This window comes from Barbus barbus, assembly GCF_936440315.1.
Source record: "Barbus barbus genome assembly, chromosome: 28".
Lineage (NCBI taxonomy): Eukaryota > Metazoa > Chordata > Actinopteri > Cypriniformes > Cyprinidae > Barbus > Barbus barbus.
In genome coordinates, this window is record NC_136756.1 from 30,314,565 (window position 1) to 30,328,215 (window position 13,651).

At 37.4% G+C, this 13,651-nt stretch overlaps 1 protein-coding gene across 5 annotated transcripts in view; it reads right to left on the minus strand.

Annotated features, from left to right (window-relative positions):
• Positions 1–4,803: 4,803 nt before the first annotated feature.
• Positions 4,804–13,651, minus strand: part of LOC306848416 (synphilin-1-like) — an 18,032-nt gene continuing 9,184 nt past the window's right edge. Inside the window, exons 8-11 of one of the 5 annotated variants that reach the window (XR_013782240.1) lie at positions 11,448–11,617; positions 7,907–7,993; positions 5,429–6,261; positions 4,813–5,197 (exon numbers count right to left, since the gene is read on the minus strand). Coding sequence is in view for 4 of the 5 variants with exons in the window: in XM_079382954.1 (XP_079239080.1) it covers positions 5,535–6,261; positions 7,907–7,993; positions 11,448–11,617 (984 nt within the window). In the remaining variant the exon portion in view is untranslated. Of the gene's footprint in view, positions 6,262–7,906; positions 7,994–11,447; positions 11,618–13,651 lie in introns of all 5 variants that reach the window. The other 4 variants (XM_079382954.1, XM_079382953.1, XM_079382956.1 and 1 more) reach the window with 4 other exon arrangements.

Genomic DNA, 13,651 nt, shown 5'->3' on the forward strand with positions numbered 1-13,651 from the left:
TATTTATTCTAGAAAACAAGCAGAAATACGAAGTAAGAGAATCATGTTCTGCAGTGTGGAGTCAAACACAAGACAAACGCTCAGTCACTGAAGCATCAGCAGCTCTGTTTTATTCTGGAAATGACTCTTTTAGATGAAGGCACACAGACAGATGAACATCCAGCTCCTCAGTAAATACAGTATGAGCGCATCTGTCAGAGCAGAAGCTCCAGCGTCTCTCAAACGTCCGTCTGGAGCTCCTGAGGGACGTGTTTCTGCAGCGCCGCCGCTGAGCCGTGACAGGACGCTTCATGTAATGAGCTGCTATTTACAACAAATAAGGTGGATGGAGGAACACGGCACCAAATGATGCCGCGGTTCTCCAGGGGCCCGGGGCCCGAGATCAATGAAACAGGTTAAGGGAGCCATCGCAGGCCAATGAAGAACTGCCAGAGACGCCGGAGCGAACAGACAAAAGCACTGACATCAAACGCGCTGTAGTGATCGATATCTGATAAATATGAAGCGGCGGATCCTGACAAACATCCGGATCATTTACTGCCGATCGGGTTCAGCTTCATTCTCTCACGGTGACAAAAACAAACACATTCATTTCCTCATGAACCCTTTTTATATTTAACCCTCTGCTGCCGTTCGATCACTAGTGACTGGAAAGTTTTACTTTGATTTTTTTCCCCTTCAAACTCTTGTGGCACTTGTTGAGCTCATGCACAAAAACAATGACTGAATGCTTTGTAAAAAAGTCACATTTGTAGTGTAAATGGCTGCTATAGGAATAGGACATTAATGGGAAAAAAACAACAACATATATATTATACAGTATGTATGTATGTATGTGCATGTATATATATATATATATATATATGTATATGTGTGTGTGTGTGTACGTGTATATACATATATGTGTGTGACCATGGAGCACAAAACCAGTCATAAGGGTAAATTGTTTTAAATTGAGATGTATGCATCATCTGAAAGCTGAATAAATAATCTTTCCATTGATGTATGGTTTGTTATGATCGGACAATATTTGTCTGAGATACAACTATTAGAAAATCTGGAATCTGAGGGTGCAAAAAAATCTAAATATTGAGAAAATCTCCTTTAAAGTTGTTCAAATGAAGTTCTTAGCAATGCATATTACTAATCAGAAATGAAGTTTTGATATATTTACGGTAGGAAATTTACTAAATATCTTCATGGAACATGATCTTAATATCCTAATGATTTTTGTCATAAAAGAGAAATGTATAATTGTGATCCATACAATGTATTGTTGTCTATTGCTCCAGATATACCTGTGCTACTCATGACTGCTTTTGTGCTGCAGGGATAGATATATATATAAATATATACAGTTGAAGTCAAAAGTTTACATCTCCCTTGCAGAATCTGCTAAATATTATTTTACTAAAATAAGAGGGATTATACTTAAACTGTCTGCTGTTCTTCAGAAAAATCCCCCAGCTCCCACAAATTCTTTGGTTTTTAGCATTTTCCACCAGCCAGTGGATTTTTAAATATGTTTGCTCTATTTAAATACTGCATTAATTGAACAAAATAGTATAAAATGTTTTTTTTTAATAGAAGTAAATAGCATATTAGAGGTAAATACTGTTTAGCACTCTTAAATAACCTCAAAATACAAAATAATTCTTATTTAAATATTAAAATATAGTACATTAATTTGTGAAAATGATTAGTCTTCATTCTGTGTGATATCTTTGATTCCCGTCAGCACAGCCGGACGCAGAAAACACATTCCTTTATTACAATATCCACATATTTGATCTGGCGGAGCGTCTGTGTTTCTCTCCGAGCGGCTCGTTGCAGTCCATCATCTGGACATATCGCTCACGTTCAGCATGAATATGAAAGCGTCATCAAATGAATGTGTGAATTGATGATGATTGCACTGATTTGATGGTGAATTAAATCAGAATCAGTAATGATGGCCCCTGCTTCTGATTGTACTGCACTATATAAAGTGGAAAGTTCAATAAAAAGTCACCAAACATCACTGAAGTTAAACATGCATCAGGAAGCAGAAACAGTATATCACCGTTAGCCGTCTCTTTATGAACTCTGTCTGTGGCTGGGATGACTGACAGCGGGTCAAAGGTCATGGCAAGACAGAAAGCACAGCTCAGATTTACTTTCACAACATCAGAATGTTTTTAATACACTTTGCACTTTTGTCACTTTTGCATATGAAAAAAAACCCTATATTTTTGGTGTGTTTGAATTTTTCAATGTGTGGACTAACAACATCAGAATGAAAATAGACTTTGAAATGCAATCAAATCAAGAAATCAAAGCTGCTGATTCTCACATGGATGAGTTCTGCTTCTCTACAGCACAAACATCATCATTATTAATTCATCAATATACTGACAGACTGTAATCTGACTGATGCTATTAACCCAGAAAAAAAGCATAGTTTTTAGTAAGGGAACGAAAGTTTGCAAATGCTTTAAGACCCTCAAGATACACACCATTTTATTTTCAATTACTTCCATTAGGTGTTAAAAATACTTTTTGTAAAATTACCAATGAATTAATATTAGTGTTAATACACTCTTTGTAAAAAAAAATTCATATCTCACACACTTTTGGACTGAATTTGATTGATTAACATGAATCCACTGCAGCATGAGAAATTTATCACTTTCTCATCTGAAAGTGAAATTAATTTAGTAACTTTTAGAAATAAATATGCCGGTTTCATAAGTTTGGACTGTTTTTGAGCAATATTGAGTCAAAAATTCCATGCCACACTGCAAAACATGATCCTCTTAGTGTTTCTGTCTTATTTTCTATAAATATCTAAATATTCTTGAATCAAGATGAATTTACTGGACAAGTAAAATGATTGAAGATATGTCTTGTTTTCTGTAAAAATATATATAAATTTTGTTAGTGTTTCCTTAAAAATATCTACCAATGGGGCAAAAAAGGTGAATAAGGCTACTGTAAAGCATAATTTGAGATACTTGAACTCCTTCATTAAACCAGCTGGGAGTGCTCTTAGAAACCTTACACGGCAAAACATGATTCTCACAAAATATCTGCCAATGGGCAAGAAAATTATCTTGTTTAGTCTTTGAATTAAGATGACTTTTCTTGCCCCATTGGCAGATATTTTTGCTTGTTTTAAGCAAAAACTAACTAAATTTTTTTTTTTTGTAAACAAGACTCAATATCTTAAATCATTTGACTTGTCCAGTAAATGCATCTTGATTCAAGAATATTTATTCTAGAAAACCAGATAAAAACACTAAGAGGATCATTCTTTGCAGTGCAATGGGGTTAATACTGGTCATTTTCAGATTATATGTTCTTATAAATTTCATACAATTAAATATTCAAATAAAAAGTATTTTTTTGCATAATAGTTTTTGGTGTGGTTGGTGTGTAATGTAAAGTATCAAAGAATGTCTTCATTTTTTAATTACATACAATTTGTTTTTAGTTTAAAAAAGTTATGGCCCTTTTATAAAACAACAATCTTTGGTTCCAAACAGACACAGAATGCAGAACTATTCTCCAGATTGTGACGGCGTGTGGATGTTGTTTGATGGAGCAGGAACAGAAGCGGCACAATTAAAGGTTGATTACATTATTATCCCTCATCTGTGTCACGGCATCAATTAATGCGCTTGACGGCTGAGGAATTGTCACCGTTCTGGCAGAAACCTTTTCCCATCGTTTCCCGCAGCTGTTTTCATCCAGAAACAACAGCAGCCCAGCGGTGTCAATTATATTTGATTGACTGAGTAAAGCAGCACACAAATAAGCCCAAACAATGGACACAAAAATCTATAGACGACTCTCCTCCTGTCAAATCAAGCGCTCGTCTGCTCCATTTTCATGCTGCACAACAGTCTTAAACACAGTCTCTCTCTCTCTCATCCGGCTCCAATTAAAGCTGCTGTTTCAGAGCCGAGCTCCAGCAAACAAGCTCTAATTCATCAGCTCAGCATCACACATCTGCACATATCGGCTCCTGGAGTCAAATATTCTCCTTTCACAAGCATTAAACTCCATTCAGAGCTCATTTCTCCGGGGAAACTCGCTCACGGGCCGATCGGAGCAAATATCCCTCCTTCTCATGAATAAAAGCATCTGCTGAATGCATTCGTGTCAAATTCACACTAATGCATGACGACCGCTTATGCAAAAAATCCTTCTCTTACTCAGTGTTTCTGTCTGGTTTTCTAGAATAAATATCTAACGTTCTTGAATCAAGATGCATTTACTGGACAAGTCAAATTATTTAAGAAAAAATTGTATTGCCTCATTGGCAGATATTTTTAAGCAAACGCTAACAATATTTTTTATATTTTATTTTACAGAAAAGAAGACATAATATCTTAAATCATGTCACTTGTCCAGTAAATGCATCTTGATTCAAGAATGTTCAGATATTTATTCTAGAAAACAAGACAAAAACACTGAGAATCAAGCAGTCTTGTTTTCTGATAAATGGATCAAAATGAAGTGAGTTTATGATTAAAACAAGAACAAATCTCTGTCAATGAGATAAAAATATACATAATTCAAAGCAAAAACAAGTTTTCATTCACCTTCTTACTTCAAGACTTCAAATCCTCATTTAGCATCTCCAGTAAATGTTTTTCATTTAAGGATGTTTAGAAGACAAATAGATTATTTTTTGGCAATGCATGTAATAATTAATGCCATAACTGGAGATTTCTGCTGATTTAATTTGAGGAAGGATGAATTTTTCAGACCTGCGGAAACACTTGAATGTTTTCTCGATTCATTAATTGAACGTTTCTTCCCTCGTTTGATAATTAGCTCAGTTGAAAACGTCTTTATTTTAATCACCAAATGCCGTTACAATGATTCCAATAATATAGTGTTTCTTGCATTCAAACATGATAGTTAAATTATAAATCCATACTTTAAGTCCAAACAATACAGATTACATATAAAGGTATTAGAGTTATGAAATAAATCAGAAACTGAAGGTGCAGCGTTGGATCTTCAGGAGTCATTGAATAAAGAACAGGATTGGTTCGCTGTACGGTCTGCTGTTGCTGATTACTGAGTCTGTACAAAATCACAGTATTGCAAAATTACTATTTCAAAACAAGTGTGTTCTTATATACACAGCAAATAGTGTGCACTGCAAAATATATATATTCTTAGTCTGGTTTTCTAGAATAAATATCTAACATTCTTGAATCAAGATGCATTTACTGGACAAGCAACATGATTTAAGATATTAAGGCAGTTTAAGGATCAAAATAATCTCAATTCAAAGGCTCAATTTTGCTTGTTTTAGGGAAAAACTAACAAAATTGATACTTATTTTTTTTTTTAGAAAACAAGACTAATATCTCAAATCATTTCACTTGTCCAGTAAATGCATCTTGATTCAAGAATGTTTAGATGTTTATACCAGTAAACTAGACTAAAGCTGATTTTTCTGCAGTGTGGAAAAGGTTGCTGTGATCGAGCAGCTGGTTTCTAAAGAGTCTGGATTTGAATCTGTTTCTTGTGTAACATCAGTCGCTCGTCTTGCTTTTGCTCTTCTTCCCGGACGCTCCGCTGTGTTTGCCGGCGCTCTGAGCGTTGTTGTTGTTGCTGTTCTGGTTTCCGCTCAGGGTTTCCATGATGGAGCGAAACGTCCCAAACACTCGTTTGCTGGTCTCCGGCTTGTCTTTTCCGGACGGGACTTTGGCATCCGGCGCTGGTCCATCTTTCCGCGGTGGCTCGTCAAACGTGACCCTCAGTTTGAGGTTCTGCGAGGTTTTTCTGCGAGAGGACGGAGACTTGAGGGCGCTTTTGGGACTGGTGAGCTTCTGGCCGTCGGGAAGCTCTTCGGTTTTGGTTTCTGGGTCGCTGTGGTCTGACGACGGAGACGGGTTGCAAACGTCCAGGGATTTGGAAGTTCTGTGTGTTGAGAACTTGTGCTTGTTTTCGTCGGGCTCTGCGATGGACAGCTGTGTGGGCCGCTCGGGTCGGGGCGGTTTGGACTCTTCTGCATCTGATTCGCTGAGCGAACGCTGCATGATCTGCTTGAGATGCGCCAGCTTGAGTTCCCGCCTCTCGCCCGGTCCCAGCCGTCTCATTGGTCCGGCTGCAGGCCCCGCCTCCCCGGCCGGATCTTTTCCCAGCAGCTTGCACTGGACAGCATCAGAGTCCATGTGTCTCTGCTTCAGCGTCCACTGACCGTTATCAGGAGCCGCTTCGGCCGTCAGCATCATCTCAGGCCACGACTCCACATGAGAGCTGAGGAGACGAGAGAGACGTCTGTGAGACAAACACATCCAGGCTGCGCCTCCCTAATACATCCTGCTCTTACTCCGTGTTTCTGTCTGGTTTTCTAGAATACATATCTAAACATTCTTGAATCAAGATGCATGTATTGTAAGTAAAATTATTTAAGATATTATGTCTTGTTTTCAAAAAAAAAAAAAATCTAAATTGTTTTAGTTTTTGCTTAATGCAAGCAGAAATATCTGCCAAAGGGGCAAGAAAAATCATCTTAGTTCAAAGACTAAACAAGATTAATTTTCTTTTTTACAGAAAACAAGACATAATATCTTAAGTCATTTTACTTGTCCAGTAAATGCATCTTGATTCAAGAATGTTTAGATATTTATTCTAGAAAACAAGACAGAAACACTGAGAGAATCATGTTTTGCCGTGTTCGGTGTTGTCCGCTGTAATTCGTCTGGACTTTTAGTGGTTTAACTTTTTAATAATGAACATTCCGCTGTAATTTTCTGGACGTGGTTTAATTAAATTTTAGTAACTGAAATGATGTCTAATTAATTGAATTCATAAAGGTTTAACATTTTAATTATTTGCAATAATAGTGCCATAAAAGCTTTACTTTTCCCTAATTCTGTGTTTTCTGTTGTAATTTTTCTGGACCTTTTGTGGTTTAATTAAATTTCATTTGAAAAGACTGTCTAATTAAATTGAATTTCGTAAAAATATCAATTAAACAATTTATTAACATTTGAACAATAATGCTGCTTTAAGAAATGTGCTTTTCTCCATTATTCTGTTTTTAGTTTTATATATTTTTTTGGGTTCCATTTAACGCTTTAGTTCAATTTAAATAATGACAAAGGACATCAAATCAACTGAATCCATAAAAGTTCTTAATTTATTAATATTTTAACAATAGAGCCCTTTGAAATGTGTTTTATTTTTATGTTTTTATTCTGGATTTAATATAAACTTATCAATAATGATAATAAACAAAAAAAAGCATAAAACCACAACAATTTAATTAATCTTGTAAAATGTAATCAAATTAAATTGAAAGAACTCGTAATTTATTTGGCAAACTGTTTAAATTAATTACTAATTTAAGAAGTACATTCTATCTTTCTGTTAATTTCTTCAATTTAAACTAAACTTTTATTTTGTTTGGTTCTTACAAAGGCCTTTGAGTTTCTGTGTGTTTTAATAAATTGTATTATTATTATTACTACACACATTTGTTGTTACGAAGTACATTCTACTGTGCAATAGTAATATATTTCTGTCATAATTTCTTCAAGTTAAGCCAAACTTTTATTTTGGCGCGCTGTCATGAAGATCTTTGAGTTTCTATGTGTTTATCTGACCAGTTTTCTTCAATGAAAGGATGGAGCCAAAATCCCCTGCTTCTGTCCGTCAGACATGAATCAGAGACATGAGTAATGTGATATCAGACATGAATCAGAGACATGAGTAATGTGATATCAGACATGAATCAGAGACATGAGTAATGTGATATCAGACATGAATCAGAGACATGAGTAATCTGATATCAGACATGAATCAGAGACATGAGTAATGTAATATCAGACATGAATCAGAGACATGAGTAATGTAATATCAGACATGAATCAGAGACATGAGTAATGTAATATCAGACCTGGGCGACGGCGGCCTGCCGTTGAGCTCGTGTGTCTGCAGCAGCAGATGAAGCTGGTTCTGTAGAGCGACTCGCGCCGTCGCTTGTCTGCCAAAGTCAGAAACACACACATGCTCAGGTCACTCAGCGCTCATGTTTGGGAAACACATCAATCATTCATGTATTTCATGCATTTATTAAGCACCGGTAAACAAAACAGCAGCACTGCAAAACATGATTCTCTTACTCAGTGTTTCTGCTTGTTTTCTATAAATATCTAAACATTCTTGAATCAAGATGAATTTACTGTACAAGTAAAATGATTTAAGATATTAAGTCTTGCTTTCTAAAAAAATAAAATTTAAAAATCTACATTTTGTTAATTTTTGCTCAAAGGTTAAACAAGATTAATTTTTTTTACCCCATTGGCAGATATTTTCTGAGAATCATTTTCTGCAGTGTAGGGAGGTTTCTAAGAGCACTCCCAAATTTTTCACAGTTGGTTTAATGAAGGAGTTCAAATATCCAAATTATGGTTTACATTAGCCTTATTCACCTGAGGTACAAATACAATAACTTCTGTTTTACTAGAATTTAAGCATAAAAAAGTTAAAGACATCCAAGATCTAATGTCCTCTAGACATGCATCCAATATATGTCCCTGCAGCACAAAAGCAGTCATGAGTAACACAGGTATATTTGTAGAAATAGACAACAATACATTGTATGGGTCAAAATTATACATTTCTCTTTTATAAAAAAAAAATAGAATCAGAATCAGAATGAGCTTTATTGGGTATGTTTACACATACAAGGAATTTGTTGAAGTGACAGAAGCTCCACAGAGCAACAGAAAGACAGTAACAGGATAATAAATAACACAGATAATAAAAGAATAACAACAATTAGCCAAATAGGCAATGTACAAAGCAGCAAAAACAACATATAATAGACAACTATGTATGTACAGGTCAAGTATGTGCAAATTAGAAATGAGAAAATAAAAATAAAATAAGTGAGTGTGGTGAATGGATAATGTATTAGTTGTGTGTTCCACGTTTATTATTGAGTGTTCATGAGATGTATTGCCTGAGGGAAGAAACTGTTCCTGTGTCTGGTCGTTCTGGTGCTCAGAGCTCTGTAGCGTCGACCAGATGGTAACAGTTCAAAGAGGGAGTGTGCTGGATGTGAGGGGTCCAGAGTGATTTTACCAGCCCTTTTGCTCACTCTGGATAAGTACAGTTCTTGGAGAGTGGGGAGGGTTGTACCAATGATTCGCTCAGCAGTCCGGACTACTCTCTGTAGTCTTCTGAGGTCAGATTTGGTAGCTGAGCTGAACCAGACAGTTATTGAGGTGCAGAGGATGGATTCAATGATGGCAGAGTAGAACTGTTTCAGTAAGTCCTGTGGCAGGTTGAACTTCCTCAGCTGGCGAAGAAAATACAACCTCTGCTGGGCCTTCCTGACAATGGAGTCAATGTGAATATCCCACTTCAGGTCCTGAGAGATGGTGGTGCCCAGGAATCTGAATGACTCCACTGCAGTCACAGTGCTGTTCATGATGGTGAGTGGGGGGAGAGCAGGGGGGTTTCTCCTGAAGTCCACGATCATCTCCACAGTTTTGAGCGTGTTAAGCTCCAGGTTGTTGAGACTGCACCAGACAGCCAGCTCCTTAACCTCCTGTCTGTAAGCAGACTCATCACCGTCCTGGATGAGGCCGATCAGTGTGGTGTCGTCTGCAAACGTCAGGAGCTTAACAGAGGGGTCTTTAGATGTGCAGTCGTTGGTGTAGAGGGAGAAGAGCAGTGGGGAGAGTACGCAGCCCTGAGGAGCTCCAGTGCTGATGGTACGAGTGCTGGATGTGAATTTGCCAAGCTTTACTAACTGCTGTCTGTCTGTCAGGAAGCTGTTGATCCACTGGCAGACGGAGGTGGGGACGGAGAGCTGAGTTAGTTTATTCTGAAGGGTTTCCGTGATGATGGTGTTAAAAGCAGAGCTGAAGTCCACAAACAGGATCCTCACATAAGTCCCTGGTCTGTCCAGATGCTGCAGGATGAAGTGCAGTCCCATGTTGACTGCATCATCCACAGACCTGTTTGCTCTGTAGGCAAACTGCAGGGGGTCCAGTAAGGGACCAGTGATGTCCTTCAGATGAGCCAGAACCAGTTTTTCAAATGATTTCATGGCTACAGACGTTAGGGCCACAGGTCTGTAGTCATTAAGTTCAGTAATTTTGTGTTTCTTTGGGACGGGGATGATGGTGGAGCGTTTGAAGCATGAGGGGACTTCACACAGCTCCAGTGATCTGTTGAAGATCTGTGTGAAGATGGGGGCCAGCTGGTCAGCACAGGTTTTTAGGCAGGCTGGTGACACACCGTCTGGGCCTGGTGCTTTCCTTCTTTTGTTCTTCCTGAAGACCTGGCACACATCGTCTTCGCTGATTTGAATTGTAGGTGTGGGGGAGAGAGGGGTTGCTGGAGGTGTGAATGGTTGTGTGGAGGGGTGTTCTGGGCGGGTGTGGGGTGATCGTTCAAAACGACAAAAGAACTCGTTCAAGTCGTCTGCCAGGTGTTGATTCTCCACAGTGCTGGGGGATGGTGTCTTGTAGCTGGTGATATCCTTCATTCCTATCCACACTGAAGCAGGATCACTGGAAGAGAATTTGTTCCTGAGCTTGTCAGAATAGTTCCTCTTTGCCGCTCTGATCTCCTTTTCCAGTGTGTATTTGGCCTGTTTGTACAAGACTTTATCCCCCTTTCTGTGAGCATCTTCTTTGGCCTGACGGAGCTGTCTGAGTTTTGCAGTGAACCATGGTTTGTCATTGTTGTAGAATAGATGAGTCCTGTTAGGAATGCACATGTCCTCACAGAAACTGATATAAGATGTTACAGTCTCTGTGAGCTCGTCCAGATCGATGGCAGCGGCTTCAAAAACAGTCCAATCAGTGAGAGAGAAACAGGCTTGTAGATCCCTCTCTGTTTCGTTAGTCCATCTTTTAACAGATCTTAATACAGGTAATACCTAAAGGAGGTGTTCTTAATCGCAATACTGCTTTGTTCAGAGTTTACGGGAAACAGCTGTAATTCAGCTTTTCCGTATATAGCGCCACCTGCTGTCAGAGAGTGGATTTACAGAGACTTATATTCACATTCAGCCTGTGTGCAGCAGTTTCTGTCTGGCCAAAAACGGACTGAATTTGCATGCTCTGCTGTAATTTATGACCGGTTGATGAAAAACAAGCTTATGTGGATTCTACACATTTAAACAATTCAGATAGGTTATCTAGAATTATTTATGGAGCAGATACAATGCATAGCCTATAATCATTTATTAATCAATTATCATATTGACTTAACCTTGTTCTTTATTTACAGTCTGAAATGTGAGGTTTACCTTTATATGAAACACTCTCAAAGCTTTGTTTGAACATTAGATATTTGAACGTATTTGAATGTATTGTTGGCTATTGCTACAAATATACCTGTGCTACTCATGACTGCTTTTGTGCTGCAGGGACAGAGATATAATGTGCTCTAGACATCAGCTGATTGAAGGCTCTTACTCGTGCAGCTGTTTGGTCAGTTTGACCACCTGCGAGGCCAGAGACATGCAGGTCTCCACCACCACCAGATACCTGGAGCAGGTGCTGTGACCCTGCCGCTCGGCACTCTGGGACGGACGCTCGCCCTGCTGGTTCTGCACCGTCACGTTTGAGCCGTACTCCACCAGAGTCTGCCCAGAGACACCAACACATGTGAGGAGACATGATTACACACATTCACTTCTACATAGAGATGTAAACAGGTAAGAGGGAAAAAGGTGAGAAGATTGCGCGGATCGGAGGCATATTCCCACAGAATTTCTTTTAAAGATATTTGCTTTACATGCTCATTTGTAGTTACTTTAAGGTATTTTTTTTAACATTTTTTATTACCTTATAATTTACTATTTTTTCGCAAATAAAATAAATTATAATTTAACCTTGTTGCAACATTTTACAAACATCAAGACTGAATATATTTGGTCAAAATCCTATGTTATTAAAGATGAAGTGCTATTAAAGACAATATTGGCTGATCAGACGGCAATGCTGACCTAAAATGCTAAATGTTTGCCCTCTCTCTCTCGTCACTGTTCACACATCTCTGATCTCAAATACATAAAATATTACCCTTTCTATACGTAGTTTCTAAAATAAAGAGTAAAGAAAATACTATACAAAACATATTAAAACAACCAGGGGCCAGTTGCATAAACTTATCCCCCTGTTAAGACTGTGTCTTAAGAACTAGTTTGACCAACTAGCAGCTGTCAAGAAGTAATCAGTCTTACTTTCCCAATACAAATAAGACCAATCTACCATTTCATAACTGAATTAAAAAAGTTATGACCAGTCTTGAAGAAAAAAACATTAGATGACTAACTTAAGACAAGTCTAAACAGTTTATGCACCCGGCCCCTGATCTTTATTTACCCTGGCAAGATCACAAGTATCCTTGTGAAAACCCTTTCTCATTGGATCCAAGCAAATCTCACAGGTGACGCAAAAAGAGTGCGTCGTCACTGAAAGGTGAGGAGTTTGCATCTGTCAGTCACACACACTAGAGTCTGAGCATGCTACATTTCTGCAGATAGCATTTTTGTTTTACATAAATTCAACATTTAATAATGAAAGACTTTTCCACTTTTCTGAAACACGACGCACCTGCTGCTTTAAGCTGCGCTCACACACTACAAAACATGATTCTCTTAGTGTTTCTGTCTTGTTTTCTAGTATAAATATCTAATAATTCTTGAATCAAGATGCTTTTACTGTACAAGTAAAATGACTTAAGATATTATGTCTTGTTTTCTGTAAAAATATATAAAAATCTTAAATAATTTTACTTGTCAAGTAAATGCATCTTGATTCAAGAATGTTTAGTATTTTTGTCTTTTCTAGTATAAATAGAGGAAAATATTTTTTGCAGTGTATCTACTGTTCTTTTGTGAATTTCTGCAGCCAAAATTTGCCATTTCAACAGAAATTCACAAGATTGGTATTTTTGCACAAAGGCGAAAGATTTTGCGTGCAGATTTCACAACGAGTTCAAGTTGGTGGCATGAACTTGTCACATTAATTATAATTTTTTTAATGTGACTTCTCCGTGAACTGTGCTACTGACAACAGTCTGTTGACATTTTATGCATGCAAATGTGACAGCGATTTTAAAGTTTATGTTCTTTCAATTCAAATGTGCACAAATAGAAGTGAATGGATTGAAAAGTGTTGCGTGACGGACGCTTGATGTATAATACAATCATCAGAACAACAGACTGTGTTTACTGAACTAAGCTGAAAAACACCAGCATGAGCTCATTAACATACCACCCCCTCATTTACATATCAGCACCTACTTAAATATGCAGCATCATAATGAGCTGAGCCAATCATGTCAGAGCTCATTTACATACAGGAGTTGAATTACAATCAGTGAATTTAAAGGTTCTGTCAACACTGGGTCTCATTCAATAATAATTATCTGAATTATTAATTTTTATAACTTTTCACATAAATATGTCTGTATAATTCACAACACGAGCATTTGTTTATAACTTCATAATTCTAATTAAAAATGAGTGACCACATACCCAAGGTCAATTATATATATATATATATATATATATATATATACTGCTGCTCAAAATGTATGTTTTTTAAAGAAGTTTCTTCTGCTCACCAAGCCTGCATTTATTTGATCAAAATTACAGAAAAACAAACAAACT